The 17,302-nt window shown below is 36.0% G+C and overlaps 1 protein-coding gene and 1 pseudogene across 1 annotated transcript; both read left to right on the top strand.

The window, feature by feature from the left end:
* Positions 1–17,302, top strand: part of LOC142628977 (uncharacterized) — a 77,030-nt pseudogene that overhangs the window by 19,889 nt on the left and 39,839 nt on the right.
* Positions 2,509–8,561, top strand: LOC142627595 (putative ABC transporter C family member 15). The gene is made up of 10 exons (XM_075801472.1): positions 2,509–3,443; positions 3,541–4,970; positions 5,066–5,152; positions 5,250–5,855; positions 5,958–6,122; positions 6,385–6,679; positions 6,999–7,519; positions 7,631–7,694; positions 7,816–8,055; positions 8,407–8,561. The coding sequence occupies exons 1-10, from the start codon at positions 2,618–2,620 to the stop codon at positions 8,529–8,531; spliced, it is 4,359 nt and encodes a 1,452-aa protein (XP_075657587.1). The 5' UTR covers positions 2,509–2,617; the 3' UTR covers positions 8,532–8,561.

Here is a 17,302-nt window from a genome sequence, read left to right as displayed (position 1 = left end):
GGTGACGGAGACTTTGGAAGTGATGGCAAGGCTTGACTCACACTGTTCACTATAGCATCATCTATCTTCCAACTTTTGACAGTCTTGGTCTCTCTACCTTCATGTTTCATGCCTGCTTCTATACTCATGATCAAGGCAAGGAATTCTTGACTAACCACTTACATTTCATCCCGATCAAATTGAAGCTTTTTATAATTTTATTCGTAATTTAATTAGCTTCATGAATCCTTCATTCTAATTGACCGTGCAAAATTTTATATGTATTACTATTTTTTTTTTTTAATAAGTTATATGTATTAACTATTAAGCACTCTCATATCTTGCATGTTAGAAAAGCAAACCATGAAATACTTTTACAATTTTTTTTCTTTTTACCAAATAATATATTTGCAGATTTTATGCACAAATTTTTATTCAGCATAAGTGTAGAAATATTTGCATACTAATTAAGCAATTTTTTTTTTTTCATATCATTTGGTTTTTTTTTGAGAAACAAACACACACATATAAGGGAGAGAGAAAAATATTCTAACACAAAGACACATCACAACTTCACTCAAATCATTTAGTTGATTGGTAAATAATTTCAACAGTAATCAAGACTAATATCTCAAAGTGAACATTGGCTTGTGTCCAATAGCTATATATAAGTATGTCTCCATAGGGTTGCTTTCTGTTTAGAGGATGTGGCCTTATAAGTGAAGATTGATCGAGATTAATCTTGTGTAATGTACTTTGGGCATGACAAGCCATATTCTTGCAATTAAAAATGATATGTTTCAACTGTAAACATTTTTTTTTTCTTTTTGAGAAGAAAAACATTTTTATTCTAATGGTGGAATTTCCCATAGGGTTGGTTATGATCATGTTTTTGTTAAATTTTTAGTTCTACCCAATATTTAAAGTGAAAAATTAACAGATACCCTAAGAACATTAGTTTATGAAATATTTTTAGAAATTTTTATGAGCAAAGAAAAAAAATAATTTCACATGAAATTTATGTTAAAACTTTCTTAAAATGGATTATTAACAATTAAAAATGTACTCTGGGCATGACAAGCCATATTCTTGCAAATAAAAATGATATGTTTCAACTGTAAAGATTTTTTTTTTTTTTGAGAAGAAAAACATTTTTTTATTCTAATGCTGGAATTTCCCATAGGTTTGGTTATGATCGTGTTTTTGTTAAATTTTTACTTCTACCCAATATTTAAAAGAAAAAGTTAACAGATACCCTAAAAACATTGGTTTATGAAATATTTTTAGAAATTTTTATGAGAAAAGAAAAAAATAATTTCACATGAAAGTGGTGTCAAAATTTTCCTAAAATAGATTATTAACAATTTCCCTAAAAGCACTATTAACATGATTCATATTTTGTTTTGAGATAAACATGATTCATATTTAAAATAACATTCTTAGTATGAGCTTTCATGTATAATAATAATAATTATTATTATTATTATTATTATTATAATTTACGCCAAAAAAAAAAAAAAAACCGTGCCAAGCCTATTGCGAGAAATGCACACTTTTCTTTTACATTTTTTTTTTTTTTTAGAAAAACTTTTCTTTTAGAGCTGAATGGCTTTTACTCTCCACACTCCTACCCTCATTCAACACGTGTCCGCTTGAGCATGAGCACACTTCAGTTTTTCCTAGATTTCGGGTTGACACTTGTGGTCTTTACATTTCCTTAAAAATTTATGTCAGCTAAGAAAGGAAAAAATAAGTAATAACGTAGGAAAGAAATAAAGAAGGATGCATAAATTTCAAAATCCTAATTATAGTGTAGAACAAATGTTATGAATACACTAAATTTCACAATTAATTGAGGCAATATGTTGTAATTGATGAGTAAACATGATCCTTGTCACTATTATTTTTCCATTTATAAGCTGTAAAAGAGTATTTGAAATATATAGGTTATTATATACATATATTTGCTCTAGTGTCACAGTGAAATCATACAAAACTCAGAAAATAAATAAATAAAAAGGAGTTGCATCAGGTTGGAATGAGGACATACATGAACGTTCTTACTTTCTTAGTGTGCAAAAGTGACAGCTTGAATTTAGGAAAATAGATATGACTGTTATTAAGATTCTGGTTTCCATTTGACTTTTATTCATAGTATTCCATTCAGAATTAGAAGTGACAGAGATTTTATTTTATTTTATTAATTTTTTTTTTGAGATAGAAGAAGTGACAGAGATAGTTTATCTGTTTATGTGATTGTTGTTTATTTATTTATAAGAATCTCAGACCTGTAGCAGTGTTGTGTACAACACTTTCAACACTCCTTGTCCCTGCCCTTAAAAGAGCCATGTGTGTCCTTTCACATTTTCGAAGGTTGCTCCTCTTATAAACGTCCCTACTGCTACTTGTTCTTTAAATCCATATCCTCTGTTTTAATCACAAATATTTCAAATTCAATTCGGTTGCTTTTCTTGACATTGTATTACATTATCATGGCATTGATATGCAGGTGTTTATATATGCAGGTCTTGTTGATTGCAGACTCACTTTTGTTCTTAGTTCTTCGCCACGTATTTCATCCTTTGGTCTTTGGTTTGTGATTAGTGAAGACTAACTTGAACTGGGACTCTTGTAGAATATGGAGTCAGTCATCATTGATATCTCCTTGGAGATTCTCATCTTAACATTTGTCATAGCATTTCTGACATGGGTTTTGCAAAACGTTTGGAGACAAAGGAGAGAGGGTGAAATAAATGAGCATGGACCAGTTAGAGGGTGTGGAGTTTTTACAATGATCACTGTTCTATCCAATGTCATCATCTCAATAGTGTACCTTGATTTTGGTTTGTATGAATATTGGAATCATAGGATCATCACTATCAAATCTGTCTTCTTGTTCATGACTTGGATTTTAGCAACTTTAGTAGCAGTCTTATCAAAGAATAGAACTCTTAGTGGAAACAAAAGGTGGCCATTGACCCTTATCCTCTGGTGGGTCTTTTCCTTCATCGTTGATTCAGTATCTCTCACCATTTACACTATCACACATTTGAAATCCATAGATTTTCCAAGTCCTTTTCCAGAACCTAATATAGTTGATTTTGCTTCCTTTCCTTTCACAATACTTCTTTGTTTCAATGCTTTTCCTACTAGTTGTACTAGGAAACACAGTGACATAGTAGAGCCTTTACTGCAAAAGGAAAATGAAAGTTCCCTTGGTGATGATGGCGCATTCACAAATGCTGGAATTTGGAGCCAACTTACCTTCCAATGGTTAAACCCTATTTTTAAAAGAGGTCGAGTTCAAAAGCTTGAATTACCTCATATTCCTCCAATTCCTCAATCAGAAACAGCAGAAAATGCTTCCTTGTTGCTGGAAGAACTGCTCAGAAAAGCATCATCATTGCCAAAGGCCATAGCCTGTGCCATATGGAAACCCTTGTTCATGAATGCAGCTTTGGCAGGTACCACTCTGTCCTTGTAGTCTAATAATTTTTTTTTTTTCTCCTCCACATATTTAATATACTTTTGTTTTTTTTCTTTTTTTCTTCTTCCCTGTAGGAGTTAACACAATTGCATCCTATACTGGTCCTCTCCTAATCACAAACTTTGTGAGTTTCCTGCTGGGAAAGGAAGAAGATTCAGGCACCCACTATGGTCTGATTCTTGCATTCATTTTCTTCTCTGCAAAGACAGTGGAGTCACTAACTCAAAGGCAGTGGTATTTTGGTGCTCAGCGAATTGGCATACGATTAAGGGCAGCTCTAATGGTATTAATTTACAAGAAATCTATATCCACTAAGTATGTTGGTTTAAGCAACGGTAAAATTATAAATTTAATCAATGTGGATGCTGAAAGAATTGGAGACTTCTGCTGGCACATTCATGGAGTTTGGTTGCTTCCAGTCCAGGTCATTCTGGCCTTGATCATCCTCTACAGGAATCTAGGAGCTGCCCCCTCCTTTGCTGCTCTTTTTGCCACACTTTTGGTGATGGTATGCAACACGCCTTTGGTTAAGATGCAAAAAAGGCTTCACTCCAAGATCATGGAGGCTAAGGATTCAAGAATCAAAGTGACTGTAGAGACTTTAAAGTGCATGAGAATTTTGAAACTGCATTCATGGGAACCCTCATTCTTAAAGAAACTCCTACATCTCAGGGAAACTGAGAGAAGCTGGCTGAAAAAATACCTGTATTCTTGCTCAGCAGTGGTGTTTCTCTTTTGGGCTTCGCCAACTTTTGTTTCAGTTGTCACTTTTGGTGTCTGCATTGTATTGAAGATGCCATTAACAGCAGGTACAGTCCTGTCAGCCTTAGCCACTTTTCGAATTTTGCATGAACCTATCTACAACCTACCAGAGCTCATTTCAATGATTGCTCAAACAAAGGTCTCAGTTGAGCGTATCCAAGATTTCATTGGTGAAGAAGATCAAAAGAAGCTGATACATGATCATCCTTCAAATGCTTTGAATATCGCAATTGAGTTTGATATAGGGGAATATGCTTGGGAAACAAGCGAAGAAAAATTAAGGAGACCTACAATCAAAATTTTGGAGAAGATGAAGATAATGAAAGGTTACAAGGTTGCAGTTTGTGGTCCGGTTGGGTCAGGAAAATCAAGTCTTCTCTCCAGTATACTTGGTGAAATTCCCAGGATTTCTGGGGGAGGAATAACAGTTTATGGAAGGAAGGCCTACGTGCCCCAAACTGCTTGGATTCAAACAGGTACAATTAGAGAGAATGTGTTGTTTGGCAAGGAAATGAACAAGGCATATTATGAGGATGTACTAGAAGCCAGTGCTTTGAATCAGGATATCAAGATTTGGCAAGACAGAGATTTGAGTTTAGTTGGAGAGAGGGGGATGAACTTGAGTGGAGGACAAAAGCAAAGAATCCAACTTGCAAGAGCTGTCTATAGTCATGCCGATGTTTATTTCTTGGACGACCCTTTTAGTGCTGTTGATGCACATACTGGAACCTATTTGTTCAAGGCAAGTTACATTTTTTTTCATTGTGTGATACCTTCTTGTTTGTTATGTATGCACCATTCGTGGATTTCAATTAAATATAGAATGCTTTTTTGCAGATGTGTCTCATGCAACTATTGTCACAAAAGACTGTCATCTATGCTACTCATCAAGTGGAATTTTTAGATGCTTCCGACCTTGTTTTGGTAAGTTATCGAAATCCTTGTCCAATCCCTCTATGAAACTATGATCATTGTCCTCTCAAGCTTCTAATCACTTGATTTTAAATGCATATTTTGATAGGTGATGAAAGAGGGAAGGATTGTTCAGTCAGGAAGGTATGAAGATCTGATGGCAGATTCGAATGGTGAACTTGTTAGACAAATGGCTGCTCATAGAAAATCACTAAACCAAGTTAACCTACTCCAAGATGATAATACCTTAACTGCAAGATCCCATGAGATAAATCAGATAGAAGTTGCAGAAGAAAATTTTGAAGGTCCCATCAACAATGGAAAACTTAAAGCAAGAACTGAAGAAGAAGAAGAAACAGATACTGGTAGAGTAAAATGGAGTGTTTACTCGACCTTTGTTACTTCTGCATATAAAGGAGCTCTAGTTCCAGTTATCCTTCTCTGTCAAGTTCTCTTCCAAGGACTACAAATGGGCAGCAATTACTGGATTGCGTGGGCAACAGAGGTAGAAGGAAGAGTCAGTAGAAAGCATATGATAGGGATATTCATTTTGATGTCTGGTGGGAGCTCAATCTTCGTATTAGGAAGGGCAGTTTTGCTATCTACTATTGCTGTTGAGACTGCTCAGCGTCTCTTCTGTGGAATGATCACATCAGTTTTCCGAGCACCCATTTCTTTTTTTGACCACACACCTTCAAGTCGAATCCTTAGTAGGGTATGTTTTTGTTTATTTCAAAGTAAAAAATATATTGTTTTGTATGAAGTTTGTATGAAAACTCCAGAATAACTTCCCCCTTTTTACTTTTCACTATCGCAGTCTTCTACAGATCAAAGCACCGTAGACACAGACATTCCCTACAGATTAGCTGGATTGGCATTTGCACTTATTCAGCTATTAAGTATCATCATCCTAATGTCCCAGGTCTCTTGGCTAGTCTTCGTTCTCTTCCTTGCAATTATTGCCATCTCTTTGTGGTATCAGGCAAGAACAGATCCTGTTTTAAATTTTTATTTGACATTTTGACAGCTTCACTACGATATGAGCTATATATGTTTCAAAAGAATATGTACAGCAGTATCACACTTCACGTAATTCTTAATGAAAAAGGTTAAGCATGTTTTATCTAACTATACTCTTAAACATATATGCTGCACGCATCATTTTCTTTTAATCTTTAAAAAATTTTCATGTTTCATACAATGGTGGATCACTAAACTGTGATGTTCATTTAACCTTTCTGTAGGATTATTACATTACCACTGCTAGAGAACTAGCCCGAATGGTTGGGATTCGAAAGGCTCCAATCTTGCACCACTTTTCAGAATCAGTTTCTGGGGCAGCAACTATTCATTGTTTCAATCAGGAAGAGCGCTTTGTGACAAGAATTCTGAGCCTGATTGATGATTATTCTCGTATAACCTTTCACAATTCTGCCACAATGGAATGGTTGTGTGTTCGGATCAACTTTCTTTTTAATCTTGTCTTCTTCCTTGTTCTGATAATCTTGGTGAGCCTGGCTAGATCAGCTATTGACCCCAGTAAGTTTCCCTGCCCCTCTTCTTATTTATAAACTAACAGAACAAGTGTAGCAATTGGCAACTAAATACAAGTCAAACAGAGAAAGACAATCTAACATTTATTTCTACTCGAGATTAAAACCCTTCAATGATAATGTGTGGAAATGTACATATATTAAGTATGCTTCTGCCTACTATTGATACTTGATACCATCCATTCTAAAGTGCCCAACATATCCTGTTCTTATCCTTTTGTCAATGATCAAGTTATCTTTATAGTTCTTTGACTAAATCCATTAAATTTCAATGCTATACTAATGTATTGGTTGAACCATCTCAGGCTTAGCAGGACTGGCAGCTACCTATGGTTTGAACCTAAATGTTCTTCAAGCATGGGTGATATGGAATCTGTGCAATGTTGAGAACAAAATGATATCAGTTGAGAAAATTCTCCAATTTACAAATATACCAAGTGAAGCACCCCTAGTGATTGAAGATCACAGGCCAAAGCCTGAATGGCCAACAGATGGAAGGATAGAGCTTGAAAACCTTCATGTCCAGTATAATCCTGCACTTCCAATGGTTCTAAAAGGGATCACTTGCACCTTCCCGGGAGAGAAGAAAATTGGAGTTGTGGGGAGGACAGGAAGTGGAAAGTCAACCTTAATTCAAGCACTCTTTAGGGTGGTGGAGCCTTCAGGAGGACGGATTCTGATCGATGGAGTTGATATTTGTAAAATAGGTTTACAGGATTTAAGGTCTAGGTTGGGTATAATACCGCAAGACCCAACATTGTTTCAAGGAACCGTGAGAAGTAATCTAGATCCTTTGCAACAGCATTCGGATCAAGAAATTTGGGAGGTTGGAACTCAAAAACACTTTTTTAAAAGTATCACAGAAACTTCTCCTCTTTTTTTTTTGGGGGGGGGTGGGTGGGGGTGTTTCCTTCACTAACTTAGCTTGATATGTCAGGTTATCAACAAGTGTCATCTTGCAGAGATAGTGAAACAGGACCAAAGGCTTCTTGATGCACCGGGTATAGAACTTAGTAAATAAGTTTTAGTAAAGTAACTTATTGTTTCCTTTTCCCACTCTTTCACAAAGCCATTTATCTTTTAATGCTTGGATTTTCATTTTGGATGTGGGTAATGATGCAGTGGCAGAAGATGGGGAAAATTGGAGTGTTGGACAGAGGCAGCTTGTTTGCCTGGCCAGGGTTCTCCTCAAGAAGAGAAGAGTTTTAGTGTTGGATGAGGCTACTGCTTCTATAGATACTGCAACAGATAATTTAATTCAAGAAACAATAAGAGAAGAGACAAAGGGATGCACAGTCATTACTGTTGCTCATCGTATACCCACTGTTATTGACAATGAATTGGTTCTGGTTCTTGATGAAGGTAAATCTAGGAAATCCAATAAACTTTAAAGTTAATTCCATCTTAAAAATTGGTAGAACTCAATTAGTGGGCTTTAAAAATGTAATATTTAGTTTGTCACTTTATTGATAGCAAGCATACAAGTAGATGACACACACACACACACACACACAAATTGACCTGGTTTGAAACATAAGCGTACTGTTTACAAGAACAGAAACTAGTAGCACTATATATTTAATTTCACTAACTATAAAAGATTCAGACGAATTAAAATCCAAAAAACATAAATTAGCACTATAGAATTACTTAATATTAGATTCAACTTTGAACAATTTGAGCTTATTAGTGCTGATATTTTGCTTAATACAGGCAATATCGTAGAGTATGACTCCCCAGCTCAGTTACTCAAGGTTAAGTCCTCTTCATTCTCAAAGTTGGTGGCTGAATTCTTGAGGAGATCATCCAAGAGCAACTGCCATAGGGATATTTCTTGAACGAAGGCCAAGATTATGATGCAAACCAATGATAGCAGCTCCCTTGAAGGTCAGACAGTGAATCGTTCATGTTCCAAGTGCTTGGGATACCATCTTACAAACCAAAACATCCTGAACAGCCAAAATGAGACTTCCAGCAAACAGCTCTGACAGTTGACACGTTCAAGATTCATGAAAGAAAAACTATTATTCTGAATAAATTGTAGATCATCGATGACACCATTGTTATTTTTTCTAACAGCATTATTGCTAGAGAATGATACTGTGTATGCTTTGGCAACACCATCAAGTAATGAAATATTTTAACCAAAGAGTTACAGTTAATGCAATTGCAAATTTGACAAAACCTATAACTGCGAACTTTTTCTCTCATGAACTTTGGTGTACTACTATTTGGATTGGAGAAGCTGATCTTTTCTTGTTTACAAGAAATTAATTGGTATGGTTAAAATCTATGGACTACCAAATACTGCCTCTGTAATGTGGTATAGCAACGTGAGCTAAAGCAAGAAAATTGTTGGTAAATTACCTCTGCTTCAGTTGAGAGACAGGAAAAAGGATTTTACAACACTTCCACTACAAATGTATGAATGTGTCACGCTGTGATCAAAGAGCTCCATTACCAAAAAAAAAAAAAAAAAAAAATCCATGCTCAAAAGCTTTAAATAATTAATGATCCAAACCTTTTGTGAATGCCTCAAAAAAGAGAAAATCATTGTATCCAAAGCTATCAACGGAAAATTTTTTATTCAAATTTCTAAGTTCTAACATGAAAAAAAGTCAATGTATCAGCATCAAGATCCTGACATATTGGCGAAAAGAGGGGCTGAAGTTATCAATTGACCTCCCAAGTTCTAAGTTCTAACATGAAAGAAAGTCAAGGTATCAGCATCCGAGATCCTTACATATTGGTGAAAAGCAGGGCTGAAGTTATGAACACAAAGCATGAACCCTATAATTGCACTATACTCAGTGCAGCAACACCATTCTGGTAGTAGATAAGTGAGGTGCTATGCTACCGATACAATGTCAGGGTGTTAAGGATATAAGATATGGAAGTTCCTGCCTGTGGTATGTTAGCCAATCTTAATTCTTAACCAAAGGATCCATAGCATTCAGGCAAATAAATCAGCCAACTTGACAATCTCAAACTCTGTTTTGAGGCAATTTCAGATAGAGATTTTTCCCATATGTGTTTCTTCGTTTTTTTTTACTATTTTTCCCTGAAGTAATTGTAGGTAGAGCTTTTGCATTGATACCACAAAACTGGTTCAGGATTGAAATCATAATGCTTGTATATTTGGAAACTTATCTGAGCAAGTTTTTATTGTTAAAAATTCTGTGATCTGCACATTTTCACATTGTAGAAGCTATGTAAATGATACGCAATCCGTGCTAATTCTCGAATAATATATATATATATATATACATACATTTTTTGTGTTGCCGTTAACCTTAAATTATGGTTTGGCAAGGAGATGAACAACGACTTTTATGAGGATGTACTGGAAGCCTGTGCTTTGAACTAGGATATCAAGATTTAGCTAGGCAGAGATTTGAGTGTAGTTCGAGAGGTGGCTTAGAACAAACGCGGGGGCGGAGCCACGTAGTGGCTTGGGGGGGCCATGGCCCCTGCAAAAAAAAAAAAAATCCATTAGCCTATGCATAAAAAACAATTGGCCCCCCCAATATATGACATCCAGCCCCCCCATACCCATAATATCTCTACTATTCTCACTTTCTCAGGCCCCAGCTTCAGTTTTAGGGCTAATATACTCCAACTCCAAGTAAAACAAAATATTGACCCACCTATATTTATATAGTGAAGTCCAAAAACAATAAAAACAAAACTACACTTTTCTCTCAATCTCAAAACCCACCCCACCGAATCCCATTCCCTTGACTTCCTATTCTTTCTTTCTTTTTTGTCTTCTTTGATACACTTCCTTCTTTGATACACTTCCCACTCCGTTGCCTACCAGAGTACCAGCCCTAAAACTCAGCACCATCAGTCCCCTGTTCTCACAGTCCGAGAAAAAAAAAAAAAAAAATCCTGACCAAAGAAAAAAGTCTGCTGGTGAGTTTTCTTCTCTTTCTTAAGCATTAGACTTATTCCTTGATCATTTGTGATTATAGGAACAATGACACTGAATCATTCTTCATGAAACATTCTCTTTTTTTATCTTCTATTGAATCATATATGTTGTGTACAAGCTGATTTGTTTTTTTTGTTTTTTGGTTTTTCTTTTGAGGAAGTAGAGGTCCTTTGTGATGTGATTTGAATCATTTGATCATGTTGCTTTGGGGCAATTTCATGTGTAACTCTTTGTCTTTGGCTAGAATTGTGTCCATCAGTTGTATACTTGTATTAGTGTGTAATATTAGCGAAAGACTTTAGCCCTCTTGCTTAAAATTCTATGGTGGCTAGTGATTCGTAGTATTTAAAAGGTGGGTGTGGCACTGCTCAATCTCCCATGTGGATCAAAGAACCAATTGAATCCGGAATTCCCCTTCCCCATTTTTTATAAGCACATATATGGTATTTAAAGGTGGGTATGGCATGATTATGTAATAATGTAAATTTACTTACCAAAAAATGTACATCTAATTTGGAATTGTGTTTGATAAGAAGTTGGAAATTCTCAACTTCCCTCAAATGACATAAAAATATTAGAGAAGTTGAATTTCATGAACTCTATGGGCCATTATAATGACATAACAAGATAATTTCATGTTGGTAGTATTCAACTATTACAGTGAAAATGGTGGTTGTTTTGTGCTTGGTTTTGGGTTGGTTTCCCTGTTGCTGGTACTAATAGACATTCATCTATTTTTAGAGAAATACATTATTGAAGGCGGTCTTGAAGGGAAGATCTAAAGTTGTAGGCAGAGGCAGTACACACAGCCCACACCCATCTTTGATCTTTGCACTTTGTGAAGACAAAATTTCTAAGATAAAATTATTTTGATTTATTACCTATTTTTAATTAGTTAGATATCATGTGATGTTGTTGTGAGTGTTGTTAAATTGTTTGGTTTATGTCGTATGATAATACTTGTGTGTTTAATTTTTTATGTGATTATGGATGAATTATATTCCATAAAAAATCGTCATCAGACATGATTTTGATATGAATTGTTTTTTTTGTGTGGATATTTTTGTATATCTAGACAGTTTTTGTTTGTTCATTAATGTTTAAGATATATCAAAATTGAAATTTCATATTCAATAGACTTGTAATTTATGTTTTTTATATCAATACTTCGAATCGGCCCCCCATGTAAAAATTCTTGGCTACGCCCCTGCAAACGCCAATATTAATGTCAATGCATATTTCCAGGACAACCCTTTTACTGCTATTGATGCGTATACTCAAATCATTTGTGAAGAAGTGTTCTGCCTGATTGAAACAATGACTGCGCTAGTGATATGAGTCTTACGAACACCATCCATTTGAGCCAGTTTTCTGGCAGCGGTAATGCTATAAGCCTGCAGAAAAGTTGAAATAAGCACAAACTACATATAAAAGAAAAAGATGCATAAAGCATACATGCTTATGAATTATCATTATGGTGAGATAATACACATATGCTTACAGGAGTTCTATGATGTTCAACCATAATGATAATTCATAAGTATGTATGCTTCATGCATCATTTCCAGACTTCATCAGCCACATTGCAGTACGCACCAGCTAGTTCAGGTTTCAAAAGATCGCTTACAGGAGTTCTATGATGTTCAACCAATGCTGAAACCTCGTGCACCAAAACCTCGGGTGAAATGGAAGCCTCCACCTGCTAATGTGATTAAAATAAATTTCGATGGGGCTATTTTTTCTGATATGAACAAGTCTGGCATTGGCGTTGTGATTCGGAACTTTCAAGGTTTGGTGTTGGCCTTCCTGTCGCAACAAATTTCAGAGAGTTTTAGTCCGCTGGAAGTCGAAACATTGGCTGCCAAGAGAGCTATCCAGTTTGCTTCGGAGTTGGCCATTCCTTCGGCTGTTTTAGAGGGTGATTCTCAAACTTTGATCCAGTCTTTAAAAAGTATTGCTGAATATTTGTCACCTTCTTGGTTTACTTCTTGATGATGTTATTTAGCTGCTAGTTTTTTTAATCAATTATGTTACTCTCATGTTAGGAGAGAATGTAATAAGGTTGTGCATGATTTAGCTAGATTTGCTGTTAATATTCCAAACTTCCTTGTATGGATAGAGGATATTATACCACAGTTAGTTCCTGTTTTTCAGGCTGATTTAACTGGTTTTTCTTAGTTTAATAAAGTTGTCTGGTTTCTCAAAAAAAAAAAAAAAAAAAAGAATTGTTTGCCTCCCACAATATAGCACTTTTTTTCCCTCACCTATACGTTTTTTTTTAGAGTAGTGCTAAAGATGCTAACTTTTTTTACAAATTTTTTTACAAACTGTTGATATGGTGAGTAGTTATTGGTAAATAAAAAAATGATATTAATTTTGGATTTAGATGAAAACCATGAAGAGGTTGATCACATCATCATTTTGTAAAAATATTATAAAATAATTGGTGGTTGTAGAATTACTTTTTTTTTTTAAGAGTAATGCTAGAAACATAAACTTTTTTACAAAAAATTATACAAATTACTGATATGAGGAGTGTTAGGACATATGTGTTTCACTTGTTTAGAACATATGTCATTCATTATTTATGTAATTGGTTAATCCTTTGTCAAAACGCACTTTACTTGTAATTGGGTAGATTTAGGATGAGGTTAATGCTTCAAGAAACAAGATTTCAAGATCAAGTGTTAAAGCCATGCAAGTCTGTCCAAGAAACAAGTTTAGAAGTGCTTTTCATTAAAGCTTGACAGTTGCATCTATCGAGCTTTAAGAAGCTAGTCTAGCCCCGAGGCTCGACAGCTGCTCGACAACACCTCGACACCTGTAGCTGTCGAGATTTAAGAAAAACAGAGTCCTAGTTCTGTTTTGATTCTAATCTGTGGATGTGTCTTTAGGCCTTCTTTTCTCCTAACCCTAGACATATAAAAGGATTATTTTAAGGGTCGTCAAAGGGTGGCAAGTTGCACAAGCATTGAGAAATCCTTGTTCATGCAAATTGTAACTTGAGACGAAGTTCTTGCCCTAGTTCATCTCTCTTGTGAAGAAGTTGCTGTGTCTTTGCACCGTTGGGTTTTGTAACCAAACATCTTCTTGATCTTCATTGTGTGGATGAATTGAAGAACTTTGCAGCCAACAATCTTCTCTCGTTGGTGATTGAAGTCGCGTACTGGGATCCACGTAATTGGTTAGTCACGTACTTGGGAGCCATGCATTGAAAGGAGAAATTGTCACTACAGAACAAGTCCAATTGGGTATTGGGGTAAGGGTTCAACTGTAGGTTGATAAGATACTTGAGATTCCTTTACTTGTAACCACTTGTTGTGATAATAGTGGAGTTTTGGGAGTGGTGACCTTAAAATCATCCGTTGGGGTTTCTGTCGTGTAGGTTTTCCCCATTCGTAAACAAATCATCGAGTCATTTATTTTTCACTGCATACTTAGTTTAATTGGTGATTTTTTTGTGCTACCTCACACTTTGCATATTAACTTGATTAATTAATAAACTTAACTAATTAATCAACTTAATCCATCACAATGAGTCAATACGTTTTTTGGCCTATCAAGTGGTATTAGAACAGGCACACTCTGATTAGGGTTTATCTTTGTGTGTGATCCATTGACCCCTATTTGTCATGGATAGAGGTTAGTTCTTATTATACCTCAATTTTTTTATGGTACTAACTATGCATACTGAAAAGTACGCATAAGAGCTTTCTTGCAGTCTCTAGATGAGAAGGTGTGGCAAGCTGTAGAGATAGGCTGGACCAAGCCTAAAGAAGCGCCGAGCGATTAGGATGAAGCCAAGATCAAGGCGGAAAACTTCAACAGCAGAGCATTGAATGCCTTATTCAGAACGGTCACTAATGAGGAGTTCAAGAAGATATCCTCCACTAAAACTGCTAAGGAAGCATGGACCATCCTCTAGACAACCTATAAGGGAACAAAGGCTGTCAAAGATTCGAAGCTACAAATGCTCACTACAAACTTCGAAGGAATTAAGATGGAGGAGGATGAGTCATTTGATGAGTTCTATGCCAAGTTCAAGGACATAGTGAACTCAGCCTTCAATCTTAGGGAAACCATTCCTGAACCCAAGATTGTGAGGAAGGTGCTCAGATCTCTACCCGAGAGATTCCATGCCAAGATCACGGCGATAGAGGAATCAAAGGATATTGACAAGATTCCTCTGACTGAGCTGGTCGGTAATCTACAAACCTATGAGCTAGGGTTGACAAGAATTGGCAAGACGGGTAAAGGCAAGAGCATGGCACTGAAGACCAAGAGCAGTAAGACAGATGAGTCATCAGACGATGAAGACTCTAAAATGAAGTCCTACATCACAAGGCAGTTCAAAAAATTCATGAAAAATGCAAATGGAAAAGGCTTTGACAAGGACCGTAGGCAATCTAGTTCTTCTCAGTTCAAGAGCCAAGATAAAGGGAAGAAGGATGCTAGGGAAAGCGGTCAGTACACTGTTCCCGCAGGACCTAAGTGCTTCGGATGTCAAGGCTTCGGTCACATGAAACAAGAGTGTCCCGCATATCTCAAGAGCATTGGATAGAGCAAGGCACTAGCTACTACTTTGAGCGACACTGAGCCTGAGAATGATTCCGACAATGAAGATGACAAAATTTTGAATGCCTTCACTGCCACTGTCAATCCTCCTAAAGGGATTGTTGAAGATGTGGATGAAGAAGAGGAATTGGTGGAATCCAAGTTTGAAAAGATGGATGATCAAGATGATATCCATACAGCCTATGAGAAACTGTATAAGCTTTCTGAGAAACATGAGAAACTCTATAGGCTAGCCACCAAGAAGCTAAGTGATGTGGAACTTAACCGTGAGGAACTTCCCACAAAGTTTGATGAAGCTAATCAAACTATTGGGGCAATGAGATTCGAGAACAATTTCTTGGCTGAGAAGATCAAGAAACTTGAAGCGGAGCTGTTTCAAGTTAGAGCTCAATTGGAGAGGGCATCAAGTGCAAAGCTGGATGAGATGCTCAACATTCAGAAAGCTGCTTCCGATCGAACAGGATTGGGGTATGAATTCTCTTCTTCTAATATTGCTTCTGCTAGTACTACTATTTTTGTTCCGCCTGCTAATAATATTAAAATTGATAATAATGATGTTAAAACTGATTTAGCAAGTGAGAACCTAGACAAGGGTAAATCTATCTTAGGAGCACCCCCTAAGCTTGAGAAGAAGGACACTAAAAACCCTAGGACTAAGAAGGCCAACTCTCAAAAGCCTAAATAGAAGAAGCAGCATCTCTGTCATCATTGTGGTATTGCCGGTCATACTTGACCAAATTGCTATAAGTGGTTAGCCACTCAACAGAGCAATGGCATGATAGCATCTGGGAACCAAAATCAGCTTCAAACCTCTCTTGCTCCTCTTGGATATCTTCTCAAAGCTCTCATGTTCCTTTCAAACTTGAACGGTTTCAATCCTTCCCCCTCATCACCGGCTCAAGGGTTTTCTAAGAGGAAAGGTTCTTCCAAAGTATGGAAGGAAAAATGTTCCAAGTGATTTATTCACTTTTTCTCTCTCTCCCCTTCTTGTTTTAGTTTTTGCATTACTTGTGTGTTTTGCTTTAATGTTTTTAAGTCAGTCTAGTTTTATGCATTGCTTTGCTTTGTTTAACATGTTTTTGCTTGTGTGTTTTCAGTTTTGTTTTTTTTTTCAAATAAAAAAAAATTGAAAAATACAAAAACAGTGTGTGTTTGTGTACATCGATTCTTATGAACCTTAAAATGGCCTTTGAAATAAAGTTTTCTAAACTTTGTATCTCTTGTAGCTTAGATGAGCATTCTTATGCACAACTAAGCAAGTGAGCTTTGTGGTTCTTTGTTTGTGATGAGTACGGTTAAGTGATCTCTTGAACTTAACACTCGTATCACTCTTTTTGACGGATAGGACTAGAAAATCCTAAAAGAAAGGCATAAATAATCATCTCACCACTGTTACTCGCCAATCATGACATGACATCTGTATGCTTCGGCATAGCAAAAGTGCAATGTCAAAAGCTCAACATAATTGGGTATCTCTTCTCTCTCTTTTATAGACCTATGCATGATTTGCTTAATAAAAAGAAAATATGCAAAGAAAATAAAGTCAAAAAGATCAAAAATGCTTTAAATATGATTGCAAGCATGTTTTCTAGGAGATATGGGAGTTATAGGATGTACTTCAAAAGTGATAGTCCTCATCAAATAGTTATGATTGTGTGTGAGTTAAAGTGATTTTCTTATATCTCAAATCGTCATAACATAGAGACACTTATGCAATCTTGCGATGTTTTCACACATAACATGCAATATTCTTTGCTACTCTTGATACATGTGCAGGTACAATGTGATTTGGCCATCACAAGGTTTATATGTGTTGATGTATGCTCACTAAACTACCTTGACTTGTTTTTGAAATATAAAATCAGTTAGACTTGTTTAGTGTGTGAGTGTGTATTTTGAGATCCCTATGCTTAAAATTGTTGTTGAGAAATGATTTTGAGAGTCTAATATGTTGATTGGATCATTGGTTAAGTTGCATGCGTGATTGCATTCATGTTTGTGTTTTTCCCTTCTCGAAAAAATGTTTTGAAAAGTTGGCTCGACACCTCCTCGATACCTCCTTGACACCTGGCTATTTGTCGAGCTTCTCAGATTTTTCTT

This window comes from Castanea sativa, chromosome 3 (assembly GCF_040712315.1).
Source record: "Castanea sativa cultivar Marrone di Chiusa Pesio chromosome 3, ASM4071231v1".
NCBI classification, from domain to species: Eukaryota; Viridiplantae; Streptophyta; class Magnoliopsida; order Fagales; family Fagaceae; genus Castanea; species Castanea sativa.
The sequence above is the reverse complement of the archived record's forward strand: the minus strand, read 5'-3'. Positions and strand labels throughout refer to the sequence as shown.

Excerpts from the sequence above, each read along its gene's own strand:
- LOC142627595 (XM_075801472.1), top strand. The coding sequence starts at position 2,618 with ATGGAGTCAGTCATCATTGATATCTCCTTGGAGATTCTCATCTTAACA. Across the intron at positions 4,971-5,065 it reads CTGGAACCTATTTGTTCAAG|ATGTGTCTCATGCAACTATT; the intron begins GCAAGTTACATT and ends GCTTTTTTGCAG. Across the intron at positions 5,856-5,957 it reads CAAGTCGAATCCTTAGTAGG|TCTTCTACAGATCAAAGCAC; the intron begins GTATGTTTTTGT and ends TCACTATCGCAG.